Source organism: Vombatus ursinus, unplaced genomic scaffold, assembly GCF_900497805.2.
Source record: "Vombatus ursinus unplaced genomic scaffold, bare-nosed wombat genome assembly UNPS02014807.1, whole genome shotgun sequence".
Classification (NCBI taxonomy): Eukaryota; Metazoa; Chordata; class Mammalia; order Diprotodontia; family Vombatidae; genus Vombatus; species Vombatus ursinus.
Genome location: NW_020954585.1, coordinates 45453041 through 45466483, shown reverse-complemented (window position 1 = coordinate 45466483; position 13443 = coordinate 45453041). Strand labels below are relative to the sequence as shown.

General features: G+C 41.8%; 1 protein-coding gene across 1 annotated transcript; it reads left to right on the top strand.

The window, feature by feature from the left end:
* Positions 1-12150: 12150 nt before the first annotated feature.
* UTS2R (urotensin 2 receptor) lies at positions 12151-13224 on the top strand. Its single transcript, XM_027874487.1, has one exon. It carries the CDS (start codon positions 12151-12153, stop codon positions 13222-13224), a length of 1074 nt encoding a protein of 357 aa, XP_027730288.1.
* The last annotated feature ends 219 nt before the right edge of the window (positions 13225-13443 follow it).

Here is a 13443-nt window from a genome sequence, read left to right as displayed (position 1 = left end):
AAAGAAAAGAAAAGAAAAGAAAAGAAAAGAAAAGAAAAGAAAAGAAAAGAAAGGAAAAGAAAAGAAAAGAAAAGAAAAGAAAACTCAGAGAGGACTGCCTTTCTGCAGTGAGGGCCCAGATATGGTTGAATAACATGAACTTATAATGTACCCATTTAGAACAGTTGTGAAACTTCCTCCAGTTATGTTCATAAAAAGACTGAGAAACTGATAGGTTAGAGATGTTAAGAAAACATCTAAGTGGATTTTAAGATCCCTAGTTTAAGGACAATAGTGGAGGAGGAGAAGAAGATAGTGAAATAGGTACTGAACTTGCTGAAAAAGGAGGGAGAATGATCTAGGATTTTGATAGCTACCACAATTCAGATGAGAGAAGGGAAGAGAATTTTGATTGAGTACACTTCAAAAGATTAGACTGGGACAATGAGAGGCTAATTGATTTACCCATAGTTAAGTAGCTTGAATGTCAAAGGCAGGATTTAAATCTGTCTTACTGATTCCAAGGCCCTCTAGCAATACCACGATGCCTTTATCTCTATTATGCAATAGATCCTTAATAAATGTTTATTAAATCAAATTGAATCAGAGATTCTACACTTGGACAAAGTTTTTCTTAAAGCAAAGGTATCCAAATTTGTTAAAGAATAATACTAATTCATATTTATGTAGTAATTTAAGTTTTACAAAACATTTTCTCCAAATAAACTTGTGAAGCACCTATTTTACAAGTGAAAAATATGAAGCTTAGAAGAGGTGAGTGGATGACCAAGGTGAAAGGGTTGGGATTGAAACCCCCCATTTGCTCTGGTGTCTTAATGTAAGGACACATTTTTAGGGAAGAAACCATCAGAACTGAGGGTGAACAGTTATCATGTATACCTCCTTGAATCAATCAAAGCTATTGTGTGAGAAGCTAGGTCAATTTGTCTGCGAGGGAAAATCTTTCTCAAAATAGAGGAAAAAGAGATGCTTAGCATCTGAATTTGTAGAAATCCAAGCAAACATGGAGCAAAGGGACAGCTGTGACCGTCCCTTATTCATCTCCTAGCTTCCAATCCCTAGGCCCTCCAGTCTGTAACCCACACGGGCTGCTAGATTGATATTGCTTTGTTTGTGAAGTTTCAGTGAGTCCCTATTGCCCCTAGGATAAATGAATGAATCCTAAAAGATGTGTTGAGAATTTACTAGGTGCTAAAAACTTGTCCTAAGCACCAAAGATACAAATTCAAAAGAAAGATAATCCTTGCCCTCAAGGAACTTCCCTTCTAATGGGAGGAGAAAGCAGAGAGGAAAAGCACCTTGGTTTGGAAAGTCCTAGGGAAAGTAAGTGGGGCCAAGGGGAGTAGATTGGCCCATTCCATTCAACAGTGGCAGAGTTGATATGGTTTGGTTAGAGAGGAGTGTTGAGGGGAGGGGACATGCTGGAAAGGCTGTGTGGGAGAATGAAGTAATCAAGTATGACTGAAGCTTTTTGGAACAGCGGCCAGGAGAGCCAGTCACCATTAAAGTCTCCGGAGTCCATGGCAAGGTAGTTGGTGATGTGGTGGAGGAGATGACTAGAGTTTGACAGCTGACATGACTGTGTGACTCCAGCCTGTCTTTCCAGACATTTCATATTATGGCCTCTCATGCACTCTTCATCAAACATGAGTCTAGGAGAGCCCAGAGAGTGTTCTCTACATATGCAGCCCACAGGGATCCTTATGTACATATTAGTGGTTCCAATTTCTGTTTGAGATTGACACCCCTGCTCTTATTCTTCAGTCATATCTGACTCTTTGTGACCCTTCTGGACCATATTACACCAATACTGTCCATGAGGTTTTCATGGTAAAGAGACTGAAGTGGTTTGCCATTTCCTTTTTCAGTGGATTAAGGCAGAGGTTATGTGACTTGCCCAAGGTCACACAGCTAGTAAGTATCTGAGGCTGGATGTGAATTCAAGTTTTCCTTGCTCCAGACCCAGGGTTCTAACCCTTGTGCCACCTTGCTGCCTACTCTACATGTCCCCAAACTGGCATACTTGCTGTTCTTAGCATACTGGGTTCCAAATCTCCTACTTATTTGCCTTGGCACAGTGTTTCCCACTTTGCTGAAATGCATTCTCTCCCTCCTCACCCTTGATTTCACCTAAGAACCTCTAGCTCTATTCAAGGTTCAGTTCAAGTGCCATCAAGCCCCCACCCCCTAGCCCCAGCTATTAGTGCCCTCCTTGTCCCCAACTTTGTATAAATTTTGTATTTACTTGTTCCTTGTTTCCTTCCAGTTGGAAATAAGCTCTATTAGGTCAGGGAACATTCTTATTTTTGTCTTTGTATCTCTAATACCTGGCTCAGTGTTTGACACTCAGTAGCTACTTAAAAATGCTTATTAAATCAAATGGAATTGAAACTATCCAACCCAGGATTCGAACCCAGCTCTTTTGGCTCTAAATCCAGCACGCTTTCTTCTGCTCTAGACAAGAAGTATCAATCATGCTGCATGGGGCCCAAAACACTCATCTGTGTACCAGAATTACTGTGTGAATGTACTGTGAACCAGATTAAAATGTAATTGGGAAATATTTAACAAAATAAATTAAGGAGGCATCTAGGTGGCGCAGTGGATAGAACATTGGCCCTGGAGTCAGGAGGACCTGAGTTCAAATCCGGTTTCAGACTGGACACGACACTTACTAGTTGTGTGACCCTGGGCAAGTCACTTAACTTCAATTGCCTCACCAAAGAAATAAATAAATAAAAATAAATACAATAAAAACATAGAAAATGTTAACATGTAGCTTTCCGGATCCTTAGGTACAGTTTAGTAGCCCCATTTCTATTTAAGCTGGACACCAACCAGACTATACTACTTCACTGACCATGTTGCAAGTTGGCCAGGGCAATGTGATTGGGTTCTGTTGTTGTTATTGTTCAGTTATTTTCAGTCATGTCTGACTCTTCATGACCCTACTTGAGGTTTTCTTGGCAAAGGTACTGGAGAAGTTTTCCATTTCCTTCTCCAGCTCATTTTGTAGATGAGAAAACTGAGGTAAACAGGTTAAGTGACTTGCCCAGGGTCAAACAGCTAGTAAGTGTCTGAGGTCAGATTTGAACTCCCAAGGATGACTCTTCTTGACTCCTGGGCTGGCGCTCTATCCACTGCACCACCTAGCTGCCCATTAGCCAACTAGGCTCCATAAGCTAATTAGAGAATTAGGTTAATTTTGTTTTTCCTGAAAATCCCAGGTAAACCATATCCTAAGGTCCGAGAAAAGGGACACAAATTGTCTAGCATCATGCACAAATTCATGGTGAATCCTCCATTAGAAATCAAGACCCCCGACTCCTGGGTTTAGAGTTCTCATTACTCTTCTACAGAATTTCCTTTCCTTTAAAATAAATTTTGTTGATAACTTTTGATTTTGTATCACCTATATTTCCCCAATATATCCCTCCTATGTCTTCCTCCTCCTCCTTCCAGGAAAAAAATTAAGCTATCCTTCATAACAAAAACAAAGGAAGAGGAAAAATAGAGGAGAGGAAGAAGGGAACAGGCATTTATGCTACACTGTGCTAAGAACTCTATAAATATTATTTCATTTTATTTTCACAACAACCCTGGGAGATAAGTGCTATTATTATTCCCATTTTACTGTTGAGGAAAATTAGGCAGACAGAGGTTAAGACTTGCCCAGGGTTCCACAACTACTAAGTGTCTGAGGCTAGATTTGAAGTTGGTTCTTCCTGACTCCTACTTCACAATCTATCCACTGTGCTACCCAGTTGCTTCCACGAAAAAGATGAAACACAATGAGTTGTAGAAAACTCAAGTTGGGAGCCTTGGAGACAGTAGTGATACCAGCAGAAGCAGTAGCTCACAGTTTCAGAGGCAAGCGGAGTGCTAGCAGCTGCAGAGGAACAAGGGCCCTTACTGGGTAAAGACCTGAGCGCAGATCAGGAGAGCATTGACCACTCATCTCCCTAGATCATACTACCTTGGAAACACAAAAACCAGCAGACCCTCCAGAACTGGCTCTGAAAACAGTAGCACAAAAAAGTCTGAAGCTTAGGGCAGTGCCACCCCACCCCCAGGCGAACAGAGAACAACTTTAACATAAAGTTCAAATTCAAGAAATAGACTGGGAAAACGACAAACAAGAAAAAAAAAGGAACTTTTCCATAAAAAACTACTACAGTGGCAGGGAAGACCAAGACACAAACTCAGAAGATAACACTGTGAAAACAGCTACAACCAAAGTCTCAAAGAAAGATTCTTATTGGACACAAGCCCAACAAGAATTCCTGGAAGAGTTAAAGAAAAAGATTAGAGTGGTAGAGGAAAAATTAGGAAAAGAAATGAGAGTGATGCCAGAAAATTAGGAAAAGAGCATTTACAGCTTGATAAAAGAGGCACAAAAATTACTGAAGAAGATTGTGTGCCATCTTGGGGAGGGAGGGAGGGGAGGAAAATTTAAAACTCAAAAGCTTATGGAAGTGATTGTTGATAATTCAAAATAAATTAATAAAATTAAAAATTTTATTTATGGGTGGGGAGGGAGGGGGAGAAAAATTTAAAACTTAAAAGCTTATGGAAGTGATTATTGATAATTCAAAATAAATTAATAAAATTAAAAAAAATACTGAAGAAAATAATACCAGGAGCAGTTAGGTGGTGCAGTGGATAGAGCACTGGCCCTGGAGTCAGGAGGACCTGAGTTGAAATCTGGCCTCAGACACTTACTAGATTTGTAATCCTGGGCAAGTCATTTAACCCCAATTACCCCCCCCAAAAAAAAAGAAAGAAAGAAAATAATACTTTAAAAAACAGATTTTGTCTAATGGTAAAAAAGGCACAAAAATGCACTGAGGAAAAGAACTCCTTAAAAAGTAGAATAGGCCAAATGAAAAAGTAGGTACAAAATCTCACTGAAGAAAGTAATTCCTTAAAAGCTAGAATTGGGCAACCTGAAGCTAATGATTCCATGAGACATGAAGAAACAGTAAAACAAAGTCAAAAGAATGAAAGAATAGAAGAAAATGTGAACTATCTCATCAGAAAAACAACTGACCTGGAAAACAGATCAAGGAGAGATAATTTAAGAATTATTGGACTATCCAAAAGCTATGGTTAAAAAAAAATCATATTTCAAGAAATCATCAAGGAAAATTGCCCTGATATCTTAGATCCAGAAGGTAAAATAGAAATTGAAAGAATCTCTTGATCATCAGCTGAAAGAGATCCCAAAATGAAAGCCCCCAGAAATATTATAGTCAAATTCCAGAGCTCTCATGTCATGGAGAAGATATTGCAAGCAGCCAGAAAGAAGCAATTCAAATATCATGGAAGTATATAGTCAGGATCACATGTGATTTAGCAGCTTCCATGTTATAGGAACAGAGGGCTTGGAATATAATATTCTAGAAAGCAAAGGGGCTAGGGCTACAACCAAGAATAACCTACCCAGCCAAACTGAGTATAATCTTTCAGGGGGGAAAATGCATATTTAAGGAAATAGAGAAATTTCAAGCATTCCTGATGAAAAGACCAGAGCAGAATAGAAAATCTGACATTCAAACACAAGACTCAAGAGAAACATTAAAAGATAAGCAGGAAAGAGAAATTATAAGGGACTCAATAAAGTTAAACTGTTAATATTATGGGAAGATGATAACCTGTAATTCCTAACTTTATCACTATTAGGGCAGTTAGAAACCATTTATATAGACAGACAGCATGGGTGTGAGTAAATTTTGTTGGGATGAATTTTAAAAAATGAAAGGAAAGAAAAAAAAATAAAAAGGTGAGAAAGAAGGATTCACTAGGAAAAGGGGGAAGAGAGAGGTAGAATGTGGAAAATTCTGTTACATAAAAGAGGCACTCAAGGAAGAGCTTTTACAGTAAAGGGGAAAAATGAGGGGAGTGGCAGGCAATGCTTTTCAGACTGCAACCCACCCATGCCCGGCAACTCTAAAGAGTTCGTCACAGAAGAACCACTTCAACTGCTTCTGACTTTTCTTAGTCTCTGGGTACCAGAAAGTACTATGGTTGTCCACTTGTCATCCTTCACTCTCTCTTCATGATAAGCTCATTTCTTCTTGAGAATATGAAATCTCAAAACTAAGATCTTTAAATGTATACTGAAACTTAACACAGACATGTTATTGGGACCTCTCAGAAGCATTATGCTCAGTCATCCTAAAGAGCACCACCTGCTAGTTATTGTTAGTAATTACTGAATCCTCATTGTTTGAAGAGGTGGCAATTCTTATTTTCATAGGTCTTTTCATAGGTCTTTTCATAGGTCTTCCACCATGTTTGGAAGGCTTTTCTTCCTCATCCTTTCCTTGGAGAATCTCTGGCTTCCTTCACAGTTCAGTTGAGGTGCTATTTCCTACCCACAGCCTTACGTAATCTCCTCAGTTGTTAATGATTTTTCTCTCTTTAAATTACTTTTGAAGACTTTGATTTTTCTTAACAGGGTAGGTGTATCTCTCTAGCAAAATGTAAGCTCTTTTTAAAAAAAAATTATTGGGGCAGGTAGGTGGCACAGTGGATAGAGCACCGGCCCTGGATTCAGGAGGACCTGCATTCAAATCTGGCCTCAGACACATAACAGTAGCTGTGTGACCCTGGGCAAGTCACTTAACCCTATTGCCTAGCCCCACCCCAAAATAATATCTTTTGTTTTTATATCACCTATTTTCCCTCTATCCTTTCTCTTCCCAATCCCAGATAGCAAAGAATATTATTTTTTAAATAATAAAGAGGATGAGGAGAAAAAAGCAGTCAAAAAAACTGATGAGTTCATGGGAAAAAATCTGAAAATATATGCAATATTTCATAAATGGAGACATCACACCTCTGCAAAATATATCTTCTCATAGCTCTTCTTCTGGGCCAAGTTGTTCTTTGTAATTTTGCAGCATTCATTTTTGTTGTTTTTGCGGCTGTTGTTCTTTCCATTTATATTGTTGTACTCATTGTATATGTTGTTTTCATGGCTCTACTTACTTCATTCTGCATCAGTCTTTCCCTGCTTCTCTATAATCATCATTACACCATCATGTAATATTCCAATACATTTATATATCACAATTTATTTAGCCATTCCTTAATCAATAGACATCTACTTAATTTCCTACCACAAAAGTATTGCTATAAATACCTTGGTGTATATGGGATTTTCTTTTTAACCTACCTCTTTGGGGTATATGCCTACTAGTAGAATCTCTGGGCAAAATGTAAGCTCTTTAGGGATAAGAACATTGTCTTCTATTTTTTTTTTTTTATTCTTTTGGTTTTGTTTTTACAATGTCTTGATTCCTCATAAAGTCACTAGCTTCCAATTGCTCCATTCTAATTTTTAAGGAAGTATTTTCTTCAGTGAGCTTTTGGACTTCCTTTTCCATTTGGCCAGTTCTGCTTTTTAAGGCATTCTTCTCCTCATTGGCTTTTTGGACCTCTTTGTGCCATTTGGGTTAGGCTATTTTTTAAGGTGTTATTTTCTTCAGTATTTTTTTGGGTCTCCTTTAGCAATCTGTAGTTTTTCATGATTTTCTTGCATCACTCTCATTTCTCTTTAGGGATAAGAACAGAAAGAACTATTTTTGTTTTTTCTTCATTATTCTAACTCCTGGCCCAGTGCCTTGTACTAGGAATTTACTAATTGTTGAATTATTAGCTGAATGCTTAAAAAGTCCTCTTATAATATAAAATTATGAAGATCATGCTCTAAGATCAAAATTACTTTTAAAATGAATTCACCAACCTGATTTTAGTAATTGCCTTACATCACAAAGTAAAAATAAAAGGTCTGCCTAAAAATAACATGATATCTCACTTTTGAAACAAGCAGCTTTTCTGAGTATCAATTTATATTCATGCAGAAAGGTATCTGTTTAGAAAAGTTAAAAAACTTCATTTTGCTGGATTTGGGGATCTAAATTCAAATCCCAGTCTTAACCATTACTTTTTTAAATTTTTTTAGGCAATTGGGGTTAAGTGACTTGCTTAGGGTCACACAGCTAGTAAGTGTCAAGTGTTTGGTCTGAGGCCAGATTTGAACTCAGGTCCTCCTGACTGCAGGGCCAGTGCTCTATCCACTGTGCCACCTAGCTGCCCCCATTACTATTTTATTTAAGGCAATTGGGATTAAGTGCCCACGGTCACACAGGCTGGATTTGAACTCAGATCCTCCTGACTCCAGGGCTGGTGGTCTATCCACTGTGCCACCCAGCTGCCCCTGTTACTATCTTTGTGTAAATCACTTAACTTTTCTAATGCTCAGTCATCTCATTTATAAAATGGGTACAAGAATACATACTTTCACTATCTACTCTACAGGAAAGCATTTTTGTTTTTGGTTTTTAGGCAATTGGGGTTAAGTGACTTGCCCAGGGTCACACAGCTAGTAAGTGTCAAGTGTTTGGTCTAAGGCCGGATTTGAACTCAGGTCGTCCTGACTTCAGGACTGGTGCTCGATCCACTGTGCCACCTGGCTGCCCCCAGGAAAGCATTTTTGTAAACCCTAACGTGCTATAGAAATAATAGAAATATGAACTGTTGTATTCATCGAGCTAAGAAGAATCCAGGCATAATGAGGAAAAGCCTTATGTTAGGAAGACCCATTAGAATGTGAGCTCTTCGATGACTGGAACTGCATTTTTGCCTTTCTTTGTTTTCTCCACCCTCAGCCCAGAGTCTCTTACTTAATAAATGCTTTTTGACAAACTGACTAACACATTCAGCCAGATGCCACATGGGGGAAAGTGTGGAACAGAGTTCAGGGGCCAGGGCAGGGACTGGACTGTTCCCTAATACAGGCAAGGAGATTCAAGACAGGGATTTGGATCGGGTGCCAGTATCCCCATGGCAAGGAATAACCCTGAAAGGACCCCAATCAGTATTTGATTGAACCTTGTCCTTTATCGGAAGGAATGTGATGTCTTTCAAGGAAAAATTCTGGAGTACTTCCTATAAAGTGAGTCAGGGAGCTATTGTTCTAGGGAGAGGAGTGGAGACAAAACTGAGAATTAGCCTATTAAGTCCCACCTCCAGTTCTTCCCTGTGGATTCGGCCTCAAGCACACATTCTTATTTGCCTAGACATAACTAGCCGGGACTTTCTAGGTCTCTTTTCCTAAAGTCTCTTTTCCTTGCCTAGTATTGTTTCCACCTGTAGTTCTACTCATTAGACTGAAGCCGCAAGATCAAAGGAATGGGATGGGCAAGCAGGCCTGAGGAAATCTGGAGAGATCAGTTCTTAATTAGATAAGCCATTGACTGGCTGCAAGGCATTTCCTTGTAAGCTCAATTTCCCCCATTTGTAAGAGGCAAGTGCTGTCTGTGAAAATAAAGAGAACATGGGAAAAATTGGTACTTCGTCCCTGAGGTTGCATCTACTTGGGACCCATCTCCTAAGATAAATAGAATGGGAAAAGAACCCAGGGGATGGGAATGTGAGCCCATGGGTCCTAGAACTCAGGTCTCATTCAGAAACATTCCCTGTTTTACCTCCAGGCTAAGTATAACCCTAGGGTCATAGCACAGCTACAACATCCTGCCAGATTACTTAGAGAAATCTTTCTACCTTACTCTTGCAAAATATCTTTTTTGGGGGGGGGGGGGCACAACTGGGATTAAATAACTTGCCCAGGGTCATATTATTAGTGTCTGATGCTGGATTTGAATTCAGATCCTCCCAACTCCAGGTCAGTGCTCTAGCTACTGCACCACCTGCCCCACAAAAATGCCTTTCATAAGAGAAGGAAGGATGATATGTTTTGTTTTGTGTTTTTGTTTTAGGCAATTGGGGTCAAGTGACTTGCCCAGGGTCAAACAACTAGGAAGTGTCAAGTGTTTGGTCTGAGGCTGGATTTGAACTCAGGTCCTCCTGACTTCAGGGCTGGTACTCTATCAGCTGCACCACCTAGCTGCCCCAAAGGCAGGATGATATGGTGGAAGGTCTGCTGGATTTGAAGTTAGAGAACCTAGCCTCTGCTGTTTACTACTAGTGGGACATTAGGCAGCACACCTCTGCTCCTTCTATTTCCCAATCTATGTCATGAGGGTGTCCCTTCCAATGCTAAATCTCTGATCCTATGGTTCTGTTGTGGAGATTTCCAAGCACCTTAAATATAAAGGAGAGTTCCAGGTTTTTGTATTATGAGGAGTGTTACCATCACACCACCTCAGGGAGAATCAGATGCTAATGTTCTTGCTGGTAACATGCCAGGTTGGGGCACAGTGACATGTTCCAGTTACTCATTCCACCGTTTATATCATCCCTACCCTCCAGCCTCCTCTGCAGCTTGGAAGACCAACCTTTCTACTGTCTTTCTGATTTTTCATCAGCCTCTTAAAAGGCGGGAGGGGTAGGAGAGACAGGGATGGAGTGATTTTCCAGAGGAGGGAACTAGTTACATTTGCCCTGAATTTCCACGCATACCTCAGCCCCATCCAGATGTTATTTCAATTGTCCTCCAGAGGTAGCCAAGAAGAACAAGGAATGAAGTCAAAATATACAGTCCCAAAGCAGAGGGGCTGATCAGGGATCACTTTTTTCAAAAATCACACTTTAGGCTCCAGCTGTATAGCCAGAAGTTTGTCTGGCCAGGTGTTACAGGAAGGAGGACAGAGGTTGCCAACAGGTCCCAGTCACCCAGGGACAAAGAGCCAGGATTGAAGAGCCAATGATATATCTCTCCTCTAAGTCCTAACAGCAGGTCTGAGAGTAAGAGTAGCTCTTAGATCAGTGTGTGTGTGTGTGTGTGTGTGTGTGTGTGTGTGTGTGTGTGTGTGTGTGTGTCTGCTAGTCCTAAAGGAAGAATGAACTGCCAGAGAATTGATGTCTATCTTTCCCCTCCCCTCCCCAGAGAAATGAGGAGATTCACTCTCTGGGTTTGAAAAAGCAGCCTCCAGTCAGTCACTATCTGCTAGCCACTAGCAAATGATTATCATGTCTCTACGAAGAGAGTTCGCTGCCTCTGGCTGCATTTGGCAATGCCTCTCACTTAGCCTACTGAGAAACCAGCCTTCCCTGGACTAATGCTGCTCGCTTCATTCCAAGGTTTGCCGCCTTTGCTGGCAATTTGAAATTCCCCTCCCATCTGGGTGGAGAGAAGCAGCTTATTTGCCCAGTCCTGGAGAAGAAGACACTTCTAAGGCACTGGGCTCTGAAATCTCTTCAATGGGTGATAAAATGGGGAATGTAGCTTGTGACTGGCCAGGGTGCTGAGGGTGCTCTGCTTTTCTTCAGCTACATCCCATCCCTGACATCATAGGCAGGGTTTTTGCGGGTTTTCGGGATGCTAATCACCTGCCAAGAACTCTTCAATCCATGGAGTTAGAGCTGATCCCTTGCACAAAGCAGGCTGCAGAGGAACTGAGTTGAGCTGTCTGTTGGGAATCTGCTTTGGGGAAGAAAGCCTGTTAGCTCTTTGCCTTCCAACTTCCACCCTGAGCTCTGACCCCATCCCAGCTCCCCCCAGGCAGGCTTCTCTGGCCAGTTTCCTGTGGAGCCTCTCCACCTTATTTCACGGTAAGAGCTGATTGATTTCCTTCTTTTCTGCCTTAAATGGGGATTTGGTTGCCAAAGCCCACCCAGAGCAGCCATGGTGGGGTGAGAGCTGCCACATGCCTTTTGGAAACTCTGAATGCTTACTGGTGGAGTTGAGAAGCTTAGTGGGTGAGCTCATCTCTGCTGTGCCCACAACACCCAGGTCTCACTGCCCTCTGCACTTTCACAACTGGAGCCTGACAATTCCCACACCATTAGAAGGGAAGCTGCTGCAGGTGTATCTCCTTCTAACCACTTAACCGCTTTCTTCTATGGGCAGGCTCAGGGCTGTGTCCACCCTGGGATTGGTTCCTAACAGAAAGTAAATAAGAAGTCTTTGGATAAAAAACAGACCTTGGCCTTGGTGTCAGATTTATCTCAGGACACTCTGAGATGTGGTGACTTGTCTTCACTCTTCTGTCTCTTGCGGATTCCTGACTTGGCCTGGCCTCTGCTCCCTGCACACGTCTTGACCACCATCTTGACTCCCTAGATTCCAATCTGCCACCAGCCTTAATCTCTGGTCCTGTGCACATCCCTTTACCTGCAGCGGGTTCGCCTGATCCTGACCCTGCTCTCCTGTTGTCCGTGATTCTGGCATGATACTGTGACATGGAGCTGGGACATATCCCAAATGTCACCACCAATGACACCTTTGAAGGACCAGGGGACAGCAATGGCATCTTTATTACTTTCTTCCTGGGATGTGTCCTGGCCTTGATGTGTCTGGTGGGCACTATAGGCAATATCTACACCTTGGTGGTCATAAATTCCTCCATGAAGCTAGGAGGCTCCATGTACATTTATATCGTTAACCTGGCCCTAGCAGACCTCCTGTATCTGTCCACTATACCCTTTGTGGTCTGCACCTATTTTGCCAGGGATTGGTACTTTGGGGACATTGGCTGTAGGACTCTGTTCAGTCTAGACTTCCTCACTATGCATGCCAGTATCTTCATCCTCACTGTCATGAGCACTGAGAGATACTTGGCTGTGGTAAAACCCTTGGATACCATCAGCCGGTCTAGGAACTACAGAAGAATGGTCACTGGCATCGTGTGGCTGGTGTCCTTCCTCCTGGCCCTACCCACCATGATCCTCATAGACCTTCGCACAAGCCATCGAGATGGGGTGACCAAGCACATGTGTCACCCAACTTGGCAGCTGGGGGCCTATAAGGTCTATCTCACCATCCTCTTCCACACCTGCATCCTGGCCCCTGGACTAGCCATCTGCTACTTGTATGGCAGGCTGGCCAGGACCTACTGGCAGTCCCAGACAACTGTTGTCTTTACTGCTGAGAGAACCAAGAGATGCCCCCGGGAAAAGGTCCTTTACATGATCTTCAGCATCGTCCTCACCTATTGGATTTGCTTCATCCCTTTCTGGCTTTGGCAACTACTGAGCATCTATGACCAGCAGCCAGGGAGTAGTGCTGGCAACACTGGAGTCTATATCAACTTCGTTGTCACTTGCCTGGCCTATGGAAACAGCTGTATCAACCCCTTCCTCTATACTCTGCTCTCTAATAACTACAAGGAATATCTCCAGAGTCACCAGAAGAGTGATTTCTGTTTGTCTAAACTCAGGAGCAAGAGGTCTCAGCTCTCTGGGAGCCTTGGGCAAACAGAGACCATGGCCATTGTTCAGATCAAGGGAACGCTCTGCCAGGCCAGCTCTGTATGAGCGGTGAGTTATTTCATGAGAAGGCACTGTGGGAGATTAAAACAAACAAACAAACAAACAAAATTTTGTTTCAGACCTCCCCAACCTAGTTATGAAGACAGTGATATTTTCCAAGATAGCAGAAAAATTACTGGTGTAGAAAACAGGAAACTAACCCTCATTGGGACACTATCTATCTGGGTGACCTAGGATAAGTCATCTACCATCTCTGGACCTCAT